Consider the following 14,432-nt stretch of genomic DNA (forward strand, 5'->3'; position numbering starts at 1 on the left):
GGATACAAGACGACTTAGACAAAAGTTCTAGTTGGTGTGTTAAATTCCAGCTAGCCCTAAACGTCGAAAAATGTAAGTTAATGCGGATAAGCAGAAAAAAAAAACAGTAATATTCGAATACAGCATTAGTAGTGGCGTGCTTTACACTGTAACGTCGTTCATATATCTGGGTGTAGCGTTGCAAAACGATACGAAATGGAAAGCGCATGTGAGGATTGTGGTGACGGCCGGTGTGGCCGAGCGGTTCTAGGTGCTTCAGTCTGGAACCGCGCGGCCGTTACGGTCGCAAGTTCGAATCCTTTCTCGGGCATGGATGTGTGTGATGTCCGTAGGTTAGTTAGGTTTAAGTAGTTCTAAGTCTAGGGGACTGATGACCTCAGATGTTAAGTGCCATAGTGCTTAGAGCCATTTGAACGATTTTGTTGAAGTGTTGTCGCCAACGAGGAAGGTGTCAAGCACGAAGGAATGCAGGCAGTCCGCAATGATGTTCTCCGAGTCCACAGTTAGCATGGTGTGTACTATTGTTATCACAGATCCTATCGAGCCTCACGTGAATGTCGCTCGTATAGCACTGCCCCTCACTGAGCTGTATCCATTCCTAGGTGCATGTTTCGAGCATCCCTCTGCCTCGATGACCGCCATCGACCCTCGACCTGTTATACAAAAAAACCGACAACATCTAGTGGCCTTATTTATAAAGTTTAGGAAACGTGATTACTTAGGTAGTGTCTGCGCAACCGCAAGAAAAATACAGACGTATGTTACAATTATTTTACAGGTCAGTCTTGAGCACACACACTTTTATACTTTCCTGTTACCGCTTCCGGCCACTGCCATCTTCAGATCTATTACAAACAAAAACACTGGTATAACCAACTAAGTTCAATTTGCTGAAGCTAAATCTGGAAAAGGTCTGGTACTACATAAGAAAAATGAAAAATATTTACGTGATTAACAGCCATGCATACCAGCCGTACAAACCATAAAGCATTCTGGTGTGGGTATCAACGTCAAATTATAAATGTAGGTATATATAAGCGCTGGTGAAGACCTGACTTCGCCAGGTATTTATACAAATGACTGAGGCGAGCAGAGGGCGCTATAGCCACGTTACTTGAGTAACCAGTATCACAAATTTAATACTTAAAATGCAGTATGTGTACTCATTAATTAAAATTAGTAAACATGGCAAAATAAGCGTCGTTAATTACCTTACACTTACGGTTATGGTTTAATAGTTTTGCCATGCTGTAAAATTTCGATTTATAGGTGTGATTTTATTTTTAAACCTTTTATACTGGGTTTTACACAATTGTGTGTTTTACTCTGCCAGGCTAGGAGCTTCCCATTATTACTATTCGCAATTTTTACTTGGATTGTAAGTATGGATCTAATTCCACATATTGTATGTCAGTACATGCTTTATTTTCAGACGCTTGTTTTCCCATGTGAAGTAATTTTAATTAATGACTACGCATACTCCATTTTAAATATTAAATATGCGATACTGACTACTCATGCAACCTAGCTATAGCGCCCTCTGCTGTACTAGGTTGTTTGTGTAGATACCAGACGCATCCAGGCCATCAGTAGCACTTAATACGTAACTACATCTATAATTTGACGTTGATACCTACATCAGAATATTTTATGGTATGTGTCACTGGTATTCATAGCTGTAGCCTAGTAGATAGTGTCGGAAGTTCCATGCGGCTTTTCGCGGATGATGCTGTAGTATACAGAGAAGTTGCAGCATTAGAAAATGGCAGCGAAATGCAGGAAGATCTGCAGCGGATAGGCACTTGGCGCAGGGAGTGGCAACTGACCCTTAACATAGACAAATGTAATATACAGCGAATACATAGAAAGAAGGGTCCTTTATTGTATGATTATATGATAGCGGAACAGACAATGGTAGCAGTTACTTCTCTAAAATATCTGGGGGTATGCGTGCGCGGAACGATTTGAAGTGGAATGATCATATAAAATTAATTGTTGGTAAGATTCATTGGGAGAGTTCTTAGAAAATGTAGTCCATCAACAAAGGGGGTGGCTTACAAAACACTCGTTCGACCTATACTTGAGTGTTGCTCATCAGTGTGGGATCCGTACCAGATCGGGTTGACGGAGGAGATAGACAAGATCCAAAGAAGAGCGGCGCGTTTCGTCACAGGGTTGTTTGGTAAGCGTGATAGCGTTACGGAGATGTTTAACAAACTCACGTGGCAGACTTTGCAAGAGAGGCGCTCTGCATCGCGGTGTAACTTGCTCGCCAGGTTTCGAGAGGGTGCGTTTCTGGATGAGGTATCGAATATATTGCTTCCCCCTACTTATACCTCCCGAGGAGATGACGAATGTAAAATTAGAGAGATTCGGCCGCGCACGGAGGCTTTCCGACAGTCGTTCTTCCCGCGAACCATACGCGACTGGAACAGGAAAGGGAGGTAATGACAGTGGCACGTAAAGTGCCCTCCGCCATACACCGTTGGGTGGCTTGCGGAGTATAAATGTAGATGTTAATCATGTTAATATTCTTTTTATTATTCTTATGTAGCACCAAGCCTTTTATAGATTTAGCTTCAGGAAATTGAACTTAGCTGGTTATACCACTGTTTCTGTTTGTAACCGATCTGAAGATGGCAGTAGCCGAAACCGGTAATAGTGCAGCGTAAAAATTAGTCTAATCAAGAGGGACCTGGAAAATAAAGTGCCACAAAATGATCACGGACTCATTTTCAGACTGTATGTCTTCAATTGGCAGACGTATCTGTCTGATTGTACCCACTTTGGTCCACGAAATCAAAAAGGAAACCTTTTGCTTGTTTGTTCTTTCTATAATTTAAATTTGTTTAATTAAGTTCTGAATTTTGGTTTATATTTTAAAGGTAGTTGTGTTAATATGATACTACATGTTTGTAGCGCTCTTCGTACATTCCCACACATTTCTAAAAGGAATGACAGGTGCTAAACTTGGTCGGGCATAGTAGTGTACACGACGTACATTACACACTGACTTATTTTCTCCTTTCGCACTGTGACTCAGTGAGAGTGTATGTTGATGAGTTCTTCATTGACGTTGTGGGAGTCTCTTGTGTTTCAGTGTAACTACTTTCTTTAACAATGCGGAGACGGGCGCTACAGAGCCCGTGCTCACGTGCCACGTGGTACTGACGGTGTGGCGGTGTGGTCGTGTTGCAGGGGCGGCAAGGAGAGCGTGGCCGTGGTGCTGGCGGCCTACATGCACTACTCCAACATCTGCGGCAGCGCCGACCAGGCGCTCGACCGCTTCGCCATGGCGCGCTTCCTGCAGGACAAGCTGGGAGACCTCGACCAGCCCTCACACCGCAGGTAAGTCCGCCGCACCCGCATCTGCACAGCCGCTCTGCAAGCCACGTCCGAGTGTTTGACAGTGGCTTCACAGAAGCAGTTTCAGACCACTCCACTCTCGGGTGGGACATCGGAAAAATGAACCCCTAAATCTTTCTTGCGAGCTCTGATTTCTCTCACCCCTTGTAAGGGGTCCGTAGGCCCTTACTATAACTTTGCACTCGGTACAGGTCGATAGGGCGAACAATCGATTGTGACGTATTGCGAGAGCGAGTGTCGAGATGCGCCAGAGTGGTTGGCGGGAGTGGCGTGTGTGTGTGTGTGTGTGTGTGTGTGTGTGTGTGTGTGTGTGTGTGGAGCCCATTATTGGAATACGGGGTTTTTAACCGAGAGGGGTGTCACCATCGCCGTGGTTAGACCCCTAAATAATAAATAAATACCGGGAAAGTGATGAAGTATCTTTATAAAAGTGATCAGTTACGTTACTAGTGCCCATATTTAGTTTCGCGTCTACCGCGCCAGCCTAACCTTGGACTGCAGTGTTGGATGCAGTGATGGATTAGCGTGTGACGATAATGGCAAATGAAGAAAGCCTGTGCTGAGATTAGCCGTAATTAGATATGTATGACGAAGACAGTGGCTGTCTCCTTTTTGTGTTTAGAGAAGAATATAAGTTCGTAATTAGTAAAACTGTGTTGGTGTTCCTTATTACCAGACATTCAGTATTATAGTATTGAACAGGACGAACTGGAAAGTAAAAACTTCCGTAGCAGTCAATTCTGATTACCAGCCCCATTAGGTTCACGGTCATGTTAATAATAAATATTGGGCTGCTATTCGATCAGATCAGGGCAGGATAAAAACGGAGGTGTTACACCCTACGTAAGTGGGAGTCAACAATGCATTTTCGCATTCAGAGGAAAAATTTGGTGAAACAAATTGCGCGAATAGATCTCGCCGCAAGTAAAAACGCCTTCCATTTAACGATTTGACGCCCAAGACCCTTACCATATCCGTGCCAGTCTGTCCACTATTGCTCTATAATGCAAAACGAGCTGCCCTCCTTTGAACTTTTTCAGTGTCCTCCGTCAGTCCTGTCTGGTAAACATCCCAATCCGCAAGCAGTGTTCTAGAAAAGGACTGAAAAGCGTAGTCCGTTTAATAGAACTATTGCATTTTCTAAGCTTTCTGACAATAAAACGCAGTCCTTGGTTCGCCTTGCCCACAACACTTGCAATGTGATCGTCTCAGTTTTAGTTTTTGCTAACTGTGATACGTTTCTATACAGATGAATCAGCGATCTTTAAAGTTAACTGGTTCATAACGTGACCGTGACTGAAGGGCTTTTGTTAGTACTTGTGTAGAGAACGTCACATTTTTTAATTCTTTTAGAATCAATTACTGCTTTTTGCAATCTAAGTTAGATTTGTAATTATTTTAGATCTTCTAACGACTTCACTAGACGGCAGACGACAGCACCATCTGCTAACAATGTAAGAGGGCTGTTCGGATTGTCTCCTATATCACTTACGTAGCAGATGGCCTATAATTCCAGATATCATTTTTACTTCACTATAAGCGGTTCAGACAATAAGATATTGTGCTACAGAAGAATGATGGGTATTGGTGTAATTACTGAGGAAAGACTGAATCGAAAAAAGGAGTGTATGGCAGAATGTGGCCAAAGGAAGAGATAGACTGATGGGACACATCCTGATTCACGTCAGCGAAGGTCTTTGTCGAATGATTGCTGCTGTGATGCACTCTCTGATGTTCAGTTCTTTTTTTAGATCGTGAAGCTGCTAGATAAAATGATAGCTTACCAAAAATATTTCACGGAAGATAAAAGAGAAACTTTTTTATGATTAGTGGAGCAAGTTGTTAACTTCAGGTGCCTAAGATGTGAAATAACCAGTAATATGACACGTAGTCCACAAATACAAATAAGGATAGCTGTCGCAAAAAGAAATGTTCTTAAAGAAGGAGTATTACTTTTTGTGGTCTATTATACAAGGAATTACAGACAAAATTAGAGAAGCGTTTTTAATTTTGGGGAAGGGTGGAAGGTAGGAAATGGACATATAAAATAAGGAAAAGAGGTTGCGTTAATCAGATGACTGAGAAAAGACCAATAATGGAAGCATTTAAGAGGACGAAAAAAATATAGTGTTAGACATTGTGTAATAAAGAATACACTACAGGGAATGGTAACTGACAATAGGACCTCAGGAAGAAGGAAACACGGCCTAATTGACGTCAAGATAAGTGTATTATATGCAGCAACGAAACCTGAGAGAATTTTAGAATGCTGACCTTTCTAATGAGCAGAACACATCACATCATCATCATCATCATCATCATCATCATTATCAACGTCAAACGCATTTGTGGCTACTTGCACTATTCCCAACAACTTTTAACCGAATACCAGCGACGAAGGTCAGAGAGACCCATCATGAACAATAATTTCATAATAGTATAAAAATTAAATTTCGTTATTGAAAAAGCATAAAATATTAAGAACCGTAACTTAGCAATTAATTAGTGTACAATAAACAAAAGTTATTCTTCAGGCACCATTCAGGACATTCATATTCCATTTGACATACTGATCCTGTCAGTGGACAATGGTCAAATCCGAGAAGTTAGATCTAATATGGAGGTTTATTGACAATCATTCATCCCACGGGCATGGATGTGTGTGTTGTCCTTAGGTTAGTTAGGTTTAAGTAGTTCTAAGTTCTAGGGGACTTATGACCTCAGCAGTTGAGTCCCATAGTGCTCAGAGCCATTTGCACCATTCATCCCACGCGTCACTTGCAAATAGGACACGGTATGGGGGATCAGTTACTGGAACCAGAAGTACCTTACCCACAACAACGTAACGTTGCTTGAGGAGTGTAAATAACAGTTGTGGACGGTCGCTGAAAACTAAATTACACTCGAAACGTATAGCCCGTTAAAAATAAAATACGAGTAAGAGTGGCCAAAAACTGCATACCTGTTAACAGTTTAACTCACTAAATGGTTAATATTCGTGCCCTTCTACAGATTTAGGTAGCAGATAGTATTATGGAACCCCGGCACCATTCGTATATCTAATTCTGGTCGTAATCTTTCCCAGCATATCAGTTATTTGTATCGCTCACGGATGTCCAGCAGTCATTTACGAAAGACGATAATTCGACAACGTACCTTTCCGTTATCTTCAGATGATACCTGTAGAATGGGAGTCTTTGCTGCATCGCTTCCCCTCCATACTCTTCTCAGTTCCCACCCCATCCCTTCAGCTCAGCCTGCCGGTGTGGCCGTGCGGTTCTAGGCGCTTCAGTCTGGAACCGCGTGCCCGCTACGGTCGCCGGTTCGAATCCTGCCTCTGGCATGGATGTGTGTGATGTCCTTAGGTTAGTTAGTTTCAAGTAGTTCTAAGTTCTAGGGGACTGATGACCACAGATGTTAAGTCCCATAGTGCTCAGAGCCATTTGAACCATCTGAACCTTCAGCACCCTGAGGGCACCGGAGATGGTACACAGCATATGACCATCGCCCGCCCCCCCCCCCCCCCCCAAACACACACACAGGCCAGAAGATAAGGAGTGTGGAGCGATAACAGTAGAAATGAAGCACGATGTAGCGAAGACCATCATTCTACAGGAGTTTCCTGAAAACGACGGCAGGGTACACTGTCGAAATATTGTGCTTCGTAAACGACTGTATCCGGTTGGACGCCGAAGCGTCAACAGAGGAAAGTCCACTGGACCTGACGGGATACCAATTCGATTCTACACAGAGTACGCGAAAGAACTTGCCCCCCTTCTAACAGCCGTGTACCGCAAGTCTCTAGAGGAACGGAAGGTTCCAAATGATTGGAAAAGAGCACAGGTAGTCCCAGTCTTCAAGAAGGGTCGTCGAGCAGACGCGCAAAACTATAGACCTATATCTCTGACGTCGATCTGTTGTAGAATTTTAGAACATGTTTTTTGCTCGAGTATCATGTCGTTTTTGGAAACCCAGAATCTGCTATGTAGGAATCAACATGGATTCCGGAAACAGCGATCGTGTGAGACCCAACTCGCTTTATTTGTTCATGAGACCCAGAAAATATTAGATACAGGCTCCCAGGTAGATGCTATTTTTCTTGACTTCGGGAAGGCGTTCGATACAGTTCCGCACTGTCGCCTGATAAACAAAGTAAGAGCCTACGGAATATCAGACCAGCTGTGTGGCTGGATTGAAGAGTTTTTAGCAAACAGAACACAGCATGTTGTTATCAATGGAGAGACGTCTACAGACGTTAAAGTAACCTCTGCCGTGCCACAGGGGAGTGTTATGGGACCATTGCTTTTCACAATATATATAAATGACCTAGTAGATAGTGTCGGAAGTCCCATGCGGCTTTTCGCGGATGATGCTGTAGTATACAGAGAAGTTGCAGCATTAGAAAATTGTAGCGAAATGCAGGAAGATCTGCAGCGGATAGGCACTTGGTGCAGGGAGTGGCAACTGACCCTTAACATAGACAAATGTAATGTATTGCGAATACATAGAAAGAAGGATCCTTTATTGTATGATTATATGATAGTGGAACAAACACTGGTAGCAGTTACTTCTGTAAAATAACTGGAAGTATGCGTGCGGAACGATTTGAAGTGGAATGATCATAGCCGGCTGCGGTGGTCTAGCGGTTCTGGCGCTGCAGCCCGGAACTGCGGGACTGCTACGGTCGCAGGTTCGAATCCTGTCTCGGGCATGGGTGTGTGTGATGTCCTTAGGTTAGTTAGGTTTAAGTAGTTCTAAGTTCTAGGGGACTTATGACCTAAGATGTTGAGTCCCATAGTGCTCAGAGCCATTTTTTGGAATGATCATATAATATTAATTGTTGGTAAGGCGGGTACCAGGTTGAGATTCATTGGGAGAGTCCTTAGAAAATGTAGTCCATCAACAAAGGAGGTGGCTTACAAATCACTCGTTCGACCTATACTTGAGTATTGCTCATCAGTGTGGGATCCGTACCAGATCGGGTTTACGAAGGAGATAGAGAAGATCCAAAGAAGAGCGGCGCGTTTCGTCACAGGGTTATTTGGTAAGCGTGATAGCGTTACGGAGATGTTTAACAAACTCAAGTGGCAGACTCTGCAAGAGAGGCGCTCTGCATCGCGGTGTAGCTTGCTCGCCAGGTTTCGAGAGGGTGCGTTTCTGGATGAGGTATCGAATATATTGCTTCCCCCTACTTATACCTCCCGAGGAGATCACGAATGTAAAATTAGAGAGATTAGAACGCGCACGGAGGCTTTCAGACAGTCGTTCTTCCCGCGAACCATACGCGACTGGAACAGGAAAGGGAGGTAATGACAGTGGCACGTAAAGTGCCCTCCGCCACACACCGTTGGGTGGCTTGCGGAGTATAAATGTAGATGTAGATGTAGATGTAGAAATATGCTTCAAATTAATTTTTGCATTTGACGGAGTATGTAGATTACTACATTTGCTTTCTAATTCGTAACAGCGCTTAACTTTTGTTAATGTAACTCCTTTTGTACTATTCACCGTTGTCAGAATAGAATAGTTTTTCGTATATAGAATTCATCAGGTAATCAGTGTCGTCTCTATACTGAGCTCAGTGGGTGTTGCCATACAATGTACAGCCCTCTGCAGCTGCAACAGTACTGTGAGTAAGTGGCACTAGGGAAAACAAGTACAGCAAATAAAGTAATATCTAGTTGGGAATTTTTAGATTAACAGAGTCCTCTGAGAAGAGGCGAAAATATATTCGCCGAAACCGAAAAAAATAGTGTCTCTTAAGCAAGTGTTTCTTCGGAATGTGAAAATGAAGAATTCTGCAGATGCCAACTACCTTATAGCATCCAAATTTTCTATTGTCTTGCTTGTATCATTACCCTGAAGACTTCTGGCATGTACGACAGTTACTGGCACGTTGCCGCCGATGTTTAAGCAGTTACTTATCTGAAACGTTTGTCTGAATGCACCGTCAGCATAGAAAGAAGCTAGAAGGTCATTCAAGCTACGGTGATAATATTGCCGATGGTGCGTCTGCTTGTTGGTAGCATTGGGAATATTTCTGCGGCCTCCTGCCTGCTCTTTATACGCCAACTCTCGTAACAAAATTTCCAATAAATATTTCCTAAATTTCTGTTGGCATTATAAATTTCGCCAACATGCATGTATGCTTCATCGAGTGTTAGCGTTACTTGTCGCTATCATGATCTTCAGTCTAAAGAATGGTTTAATACAGCTTACCATGCGACTCTGTCCTGTACAAATTTCTTCATTCGTGAATAATTACTGTAATCTATGCCTCTTTCTTTTTTACCCCCTACACGTCTCCTTCCACTAGCAAATTAATGAACCCTTGATGCCTCAGCATGTGTCCCATCAGTCTATATCTTCCTTTCGCCAGATTCTGCAATACACTCCTTTTTTCGATTCAGTCTTTCCTCAGTAATTACACCAATACCCATCATTCTTCTGTAGCACCACATCTTATTGTCTGAACTGCTTATCGTCCACGTATCACTTCCATACAAAACTATACTGCTGAAAAATATCTTCAGAAAAAACTTTTTGACGCTTACATAGATATTATATGTTAACAAATTGCTCTTTTTCCATCAATGCTTTTCTTGCTATTGCCAGTCTGTATTTTATATCCTCTCTGCTTCGACAATGGTAAGTTATTTTGTTACCGATAGAACTAGACTTATCTGCTAGATTTAGGGTCTGATTTCCTCATATAATTCTATCAGCATCGTATGATTTAATTCCACTACATTCCATTACCTTCGTTTTACTTTTGTTGACATTCATCTTATAACTGCTTTTCAAGACGCCATTCCTTCCGTTCAGTTGCTCCTCCAAGTCCTACGCCGTCTCTGACAAAATTACACTATCATCAGTAATCCTCAAAGCTTTAATTCCCTCCCCTTGAACTCTAAATCCTTTTCCAAATCAAGGAGTTGATTTCCTTCACTGCTTGCTCAATGTACAGACTGAATAACATCGCGGAGAGGCTACAGCCCTGTCTCACTCCTTTCTCAACTACTACTACTTTATCATACCCTTCGACCCGTGTACCCGTAGACCAGTTTTTGTGTTAATTGTAGATGATTTTTCGCTCCCTGTATTTTACCCCTGTTTCATTCAAAAATTCAACGAATCCATTCCAGTCAGCATTGTCAAAAGCTTGTACTGAATACACAATTGCTATAAACGTACCTTGCCTTTCTTCAACCTATCTTCTAACCAGTCGAACAGAAATCAGTGACAAACAGGTAGTGTATAACAATCAGTTACATCCCTGAGGATGGCAGGAGGCTTCCGCAACGCGTCGACTGAAGCTTAAAAGCGATTTTATGTATAAATATACAGCAGAGGTGCAGAAGAAATTACAAAAACGTGAATTCGCCGACAGCATTTTCCACTTAACATTTCGCGTCTGAAGTTCTACAGAGTCTTTTCTTTTTTTTAACTTTTAACACCACACGTTGCCGCTACGCTGGCGTACATCCGCAAGTCGAGTGGAGCCGGCGAATCTTCAGCAGCAAAAGCCAAGGCCGGGCGGCCAGTAAATCTTTTGCAAATACACTCTGTGAGTGCGTTCCTCTTTTTGCGCCTTTGCTCGTTATGCGCGGTCACGTCGGCTCTCTTGTGGCTCCAGCTGTTACCATTCCGCTGGAATTCGCCCAGCCCTTCCTCTCTGACGCTACTGAAGCTTGAACAACATCTTTATACTGATGAACGTTTAGCGTCTTTCGACAAAACACATGAAGAATTTTTTGGGCACTGCAGTTGCTCCAAAAAAAAAACAAGGAAATGCTCTGTGCAAAACTTAAGGACGAAAGTAACTTTTGTATGATGTGTCACTGCCAGGTAACATAGCTCGATGGCACTTGGACCTTACATAGATATAACTGCTACAGTATATCACAGAAGGTAACTGAAAGAAAACGCAAGGAGATGAACAGAAATGTCACCTTTATTCAAAGACAATAATCGTACTGAAGTTACGACGATTTACAATTGTCCCCTGGACACTAGAAAATAGAGGACATGGTTCTTAATAGGGTTGTGATTACCACGGCCGGAAATGCATTTTCTGCAACGTGCCCCATGCTGGCCACAAAGTTCGTAACGAGCTTGTCTGATAGGGCGATTGTCAACTGTTGGACGGTCGTTGGTGCATGCGAACGTGCTGCATACGTCTCTCCCACATGTGCTCGACGAGATTTAAGTCGGGGGTACTAGCTGTTACACGAATGACCTGTCGTTCCTAGAACTCGTCCACCTGCGCTGTTCGGTGCGGTCGCGCATTGTCATCCATAAGTATGAAATCAGGTCCGAATGCACTCCTGAAAAGACGCACGTGAGAAAGGGGTACAGTGTCACAATAATGTTGAACGGAGGGTGTTAATGTTCAAAGATTTATAGGTCAGTACGCCCATGAACGTTATGCATCCCCACAACATAACACCTGGACCAGAAAAACGATCGTGTTCGACAACGTTCCTAGGAGCATTACGTGTTCCCACCTCTCACCATGCAAGAGACTGTACTGCAATGAGTCAGGTCTTTCAATGTATGGTCCACGTTTAACTGAGCTGTGTTACTTGGCAGTGACACGTCATGAGAAAGCTACTTCGGTTCTTGAGTTTTTCACACCAGTGTAGAAGTGCTTTACAAAAGAAACGAACTTGAAGAAAACGTTATGAAAAAGCATATACGGACAAAAATATTCCACCTGCCATGCAAGATGTATGAGACAGACGAAATATCAGCAGACTTCAAGAAGAGTGTATTAACTCGATTTTCGAAAGATGAAAGGAACTAACAGGTGTAAATATTACCGAACCATCAGTTTTAGCCATACTTGCAAAATACTGACACAAATTGTTAGTACAAGAATTGAAATACCTCCACAGATGAGACAGATTTTTGATTCTGAGGAGCTGTAGGCCACTAGAGGAAACACTGACATTGCGAATTATTTTGGAAGATAGAGTGAAGAAAGTAAAACTTGCATTTATAGTCTTTGTATATTCAAAGAAAGCTTTTTTTTTTTTGACAGTACTGAATTGAATACGCTCTTTGAAGTTCCGGATGTAGGTTATCTACATCTTGTACAGAAACCAGACTGCAATTTGTAAGAGTCTAAGAACTTGTAAGGAATACGTTGCTACAAATGTACGCTGAAGGTTACATGGTAAGAGTGGCTGCTAATGGACAGGCACTGAAACGTATTATGGAGAAGAGAAATGTAGGACAACACCTGACTCGAATAAGGGATCAGCTGACAGGACACGCTGAGCCGTCAAGGAAACATCAGTCTGCTAATGGAGAGTAGTGTTGAGGATAAAAATTGTGGAGGACGACCAAAGATCGATTGCTGTAAGTGGATTCAGGTAGATGTGGATAGCAGTAGATGGGCAGAGATCATGAGGATAGGCTGGCGTGGTAAATTGCCTGAAAACAGTCCTGGTACCAAAGGCCACAAGAGCGACTACAGCTACAACAACACAATTATAAATTCTTCGTTCCATCATATTTCATAAGCTACAGTATTCTTTCAGTAGACACCTGTGATGGCGTTTTGCCAAATTTCAAGACTTTGCTCTTACGACTACTCTTTTAAATGTGTCACATTCTTGTGGCTATTACTTCGCAGGCACTTTCTTTTTTTCTTCATTTCCAGTAAAATCTGAGAATATTTAGCAGGATTCCTGTGCTGAGGCCTAGTTTCGGAAAGCTGTTCAGAAATTCAAAAAAAAAAAAAAAAAGAAAGAAAGAAGGAAGTTAATGTCTCGCCGGAGACGAGGTAAGTCGGTAATTCGGCACCAGAGACCCTGTAACTGCTTTTAAGTTTTCGGCTGTTTTGAAAGAAGCGAGTCTGTATTCGCCGGAGATACTACGAAAAACTCAGAACTGGACAAATGGGCAGGGATTAAAACTATGCTCCCCCAAAATACTACCTTTCTGTTGGTTTCTTTAATTAACTCTAATATGCAACATCGAACAGGTTATTACCAATTTCTTTCCCTGTCCTTGTTTAATGCGGGATTGGGTTGCATTTTTAATGTGTTCACTACGTAGATACAACGAGGCAATTGTTCAGAAACTTTGAAAATTTCTTTTATCCATACTCACGCCTAAGCTTGTTAGCTTTAGTGCTGTGCTAAGAGGCTTCTTTTTTTTACCAGCTGCAGAACGAAAGAAACCCATCACCATCATTACTATTGAGTTTCCGTCTAAGCTCACACTCAGCTAGGTGGGGCAGTGGCGAAGACACTGTATTCGTATTTGGGAGGACGGCGGTTGAAATCCCTGCCTGGCCAATCAGGTTAAGGTATTCTGTGGTTTCCTTAAATCGTTCAAGGCTAATGACGGGATGGTTCTCTTGATAAGTACGTGAGGATTTAGTTCCACATCCTTTCCCTATTGAACATACCGCCTGTCTATAATGACCTTGTCATCGTACCTATATTAAATCCTAAACGTCGATCTTTTTCTTGCTTAGCCCACGCAAAATGTTCGGTATTGGTCAGGATATAGTTTCTCCCCTTTTTTATGATACGCGTTACCAGTAGAGGTCGCTATAATCGTTTACAGTGTCTGTTCTCTTCACCCACATCGTTGAAAAAAAAAAAGCTTGCCATATGTTTCTGAGACGCTAGCTGATTTCTTAATCATAAGAAAACATGTAAGAAGTCGTCAAACTCCGTCACATTCTATCCTTACAGACGTCATCATCTCTCTCTCTCTCTCTCTCTCTCTCTCTCTCTCTCTCTCTCTCTCTTTCTCTCTCTCTCGCGTGCGTATCGATTATTTCAGTTTTTCTGTTAAATATCTACCTCAGCTTTCTGCATAAAGGGACTCGAATAAGATGCTCGATGTATTGATTCAAGTTCTATTTTTGCTACCTCTCCTGCTTTTGGTGTTGCTTTAGAAACTGAATATTCACTGCCTGATAAATGTGAAGCACCCAGAACGGGAGGAAGGAACAAGGCATAAGTTCACTGGTTGAGGGAGTATTTGGTGTTATTTCAGTGATTATAAAATCATCATCATCATCATCTTCCCTTCAGGTATTAGGC

At 42.4% G+C, this 14,432-nt stretch overlaps 1 protein-coding gene across 1 annotated transcript in view; it reads left to right on the forward strand.

The window, feature by feature from the left end:
• LOC126262680 (tensin-1) overlaps positions 1–14,432 on the forward strand; it is a 622,011-nt gene that overhangs the window by 197,756 nt on the left and 409,823 nt on the right. The window contains exon 6 of the mRNA XM_049959456.1: positions 3,199–3,348. Coding sequence (XP_049815413.1) covers positions 3,199–3,348 — 150 coding nt within the window. The remainder of the gene's footprint in view (positions 1–3,198; positions 3,349–14,432) is intronic.

This window comes from Schistocerca nitens, chromosome 6 (genome assembly GCF_023898315.1).
Source record: "Schistocerca nitens isolate TAMUIC-IGC-003100 chromosome 6, iqSchNite1.1, whole genome shotgun sequence".
Classification (NCBI taxonomy): domain Eukaryota; kingdom Metazoa; phylum Arthropoda; class Insecta; order Orthoptera; family Acrididae; genus Schistocerca; species Schistocerca nitens.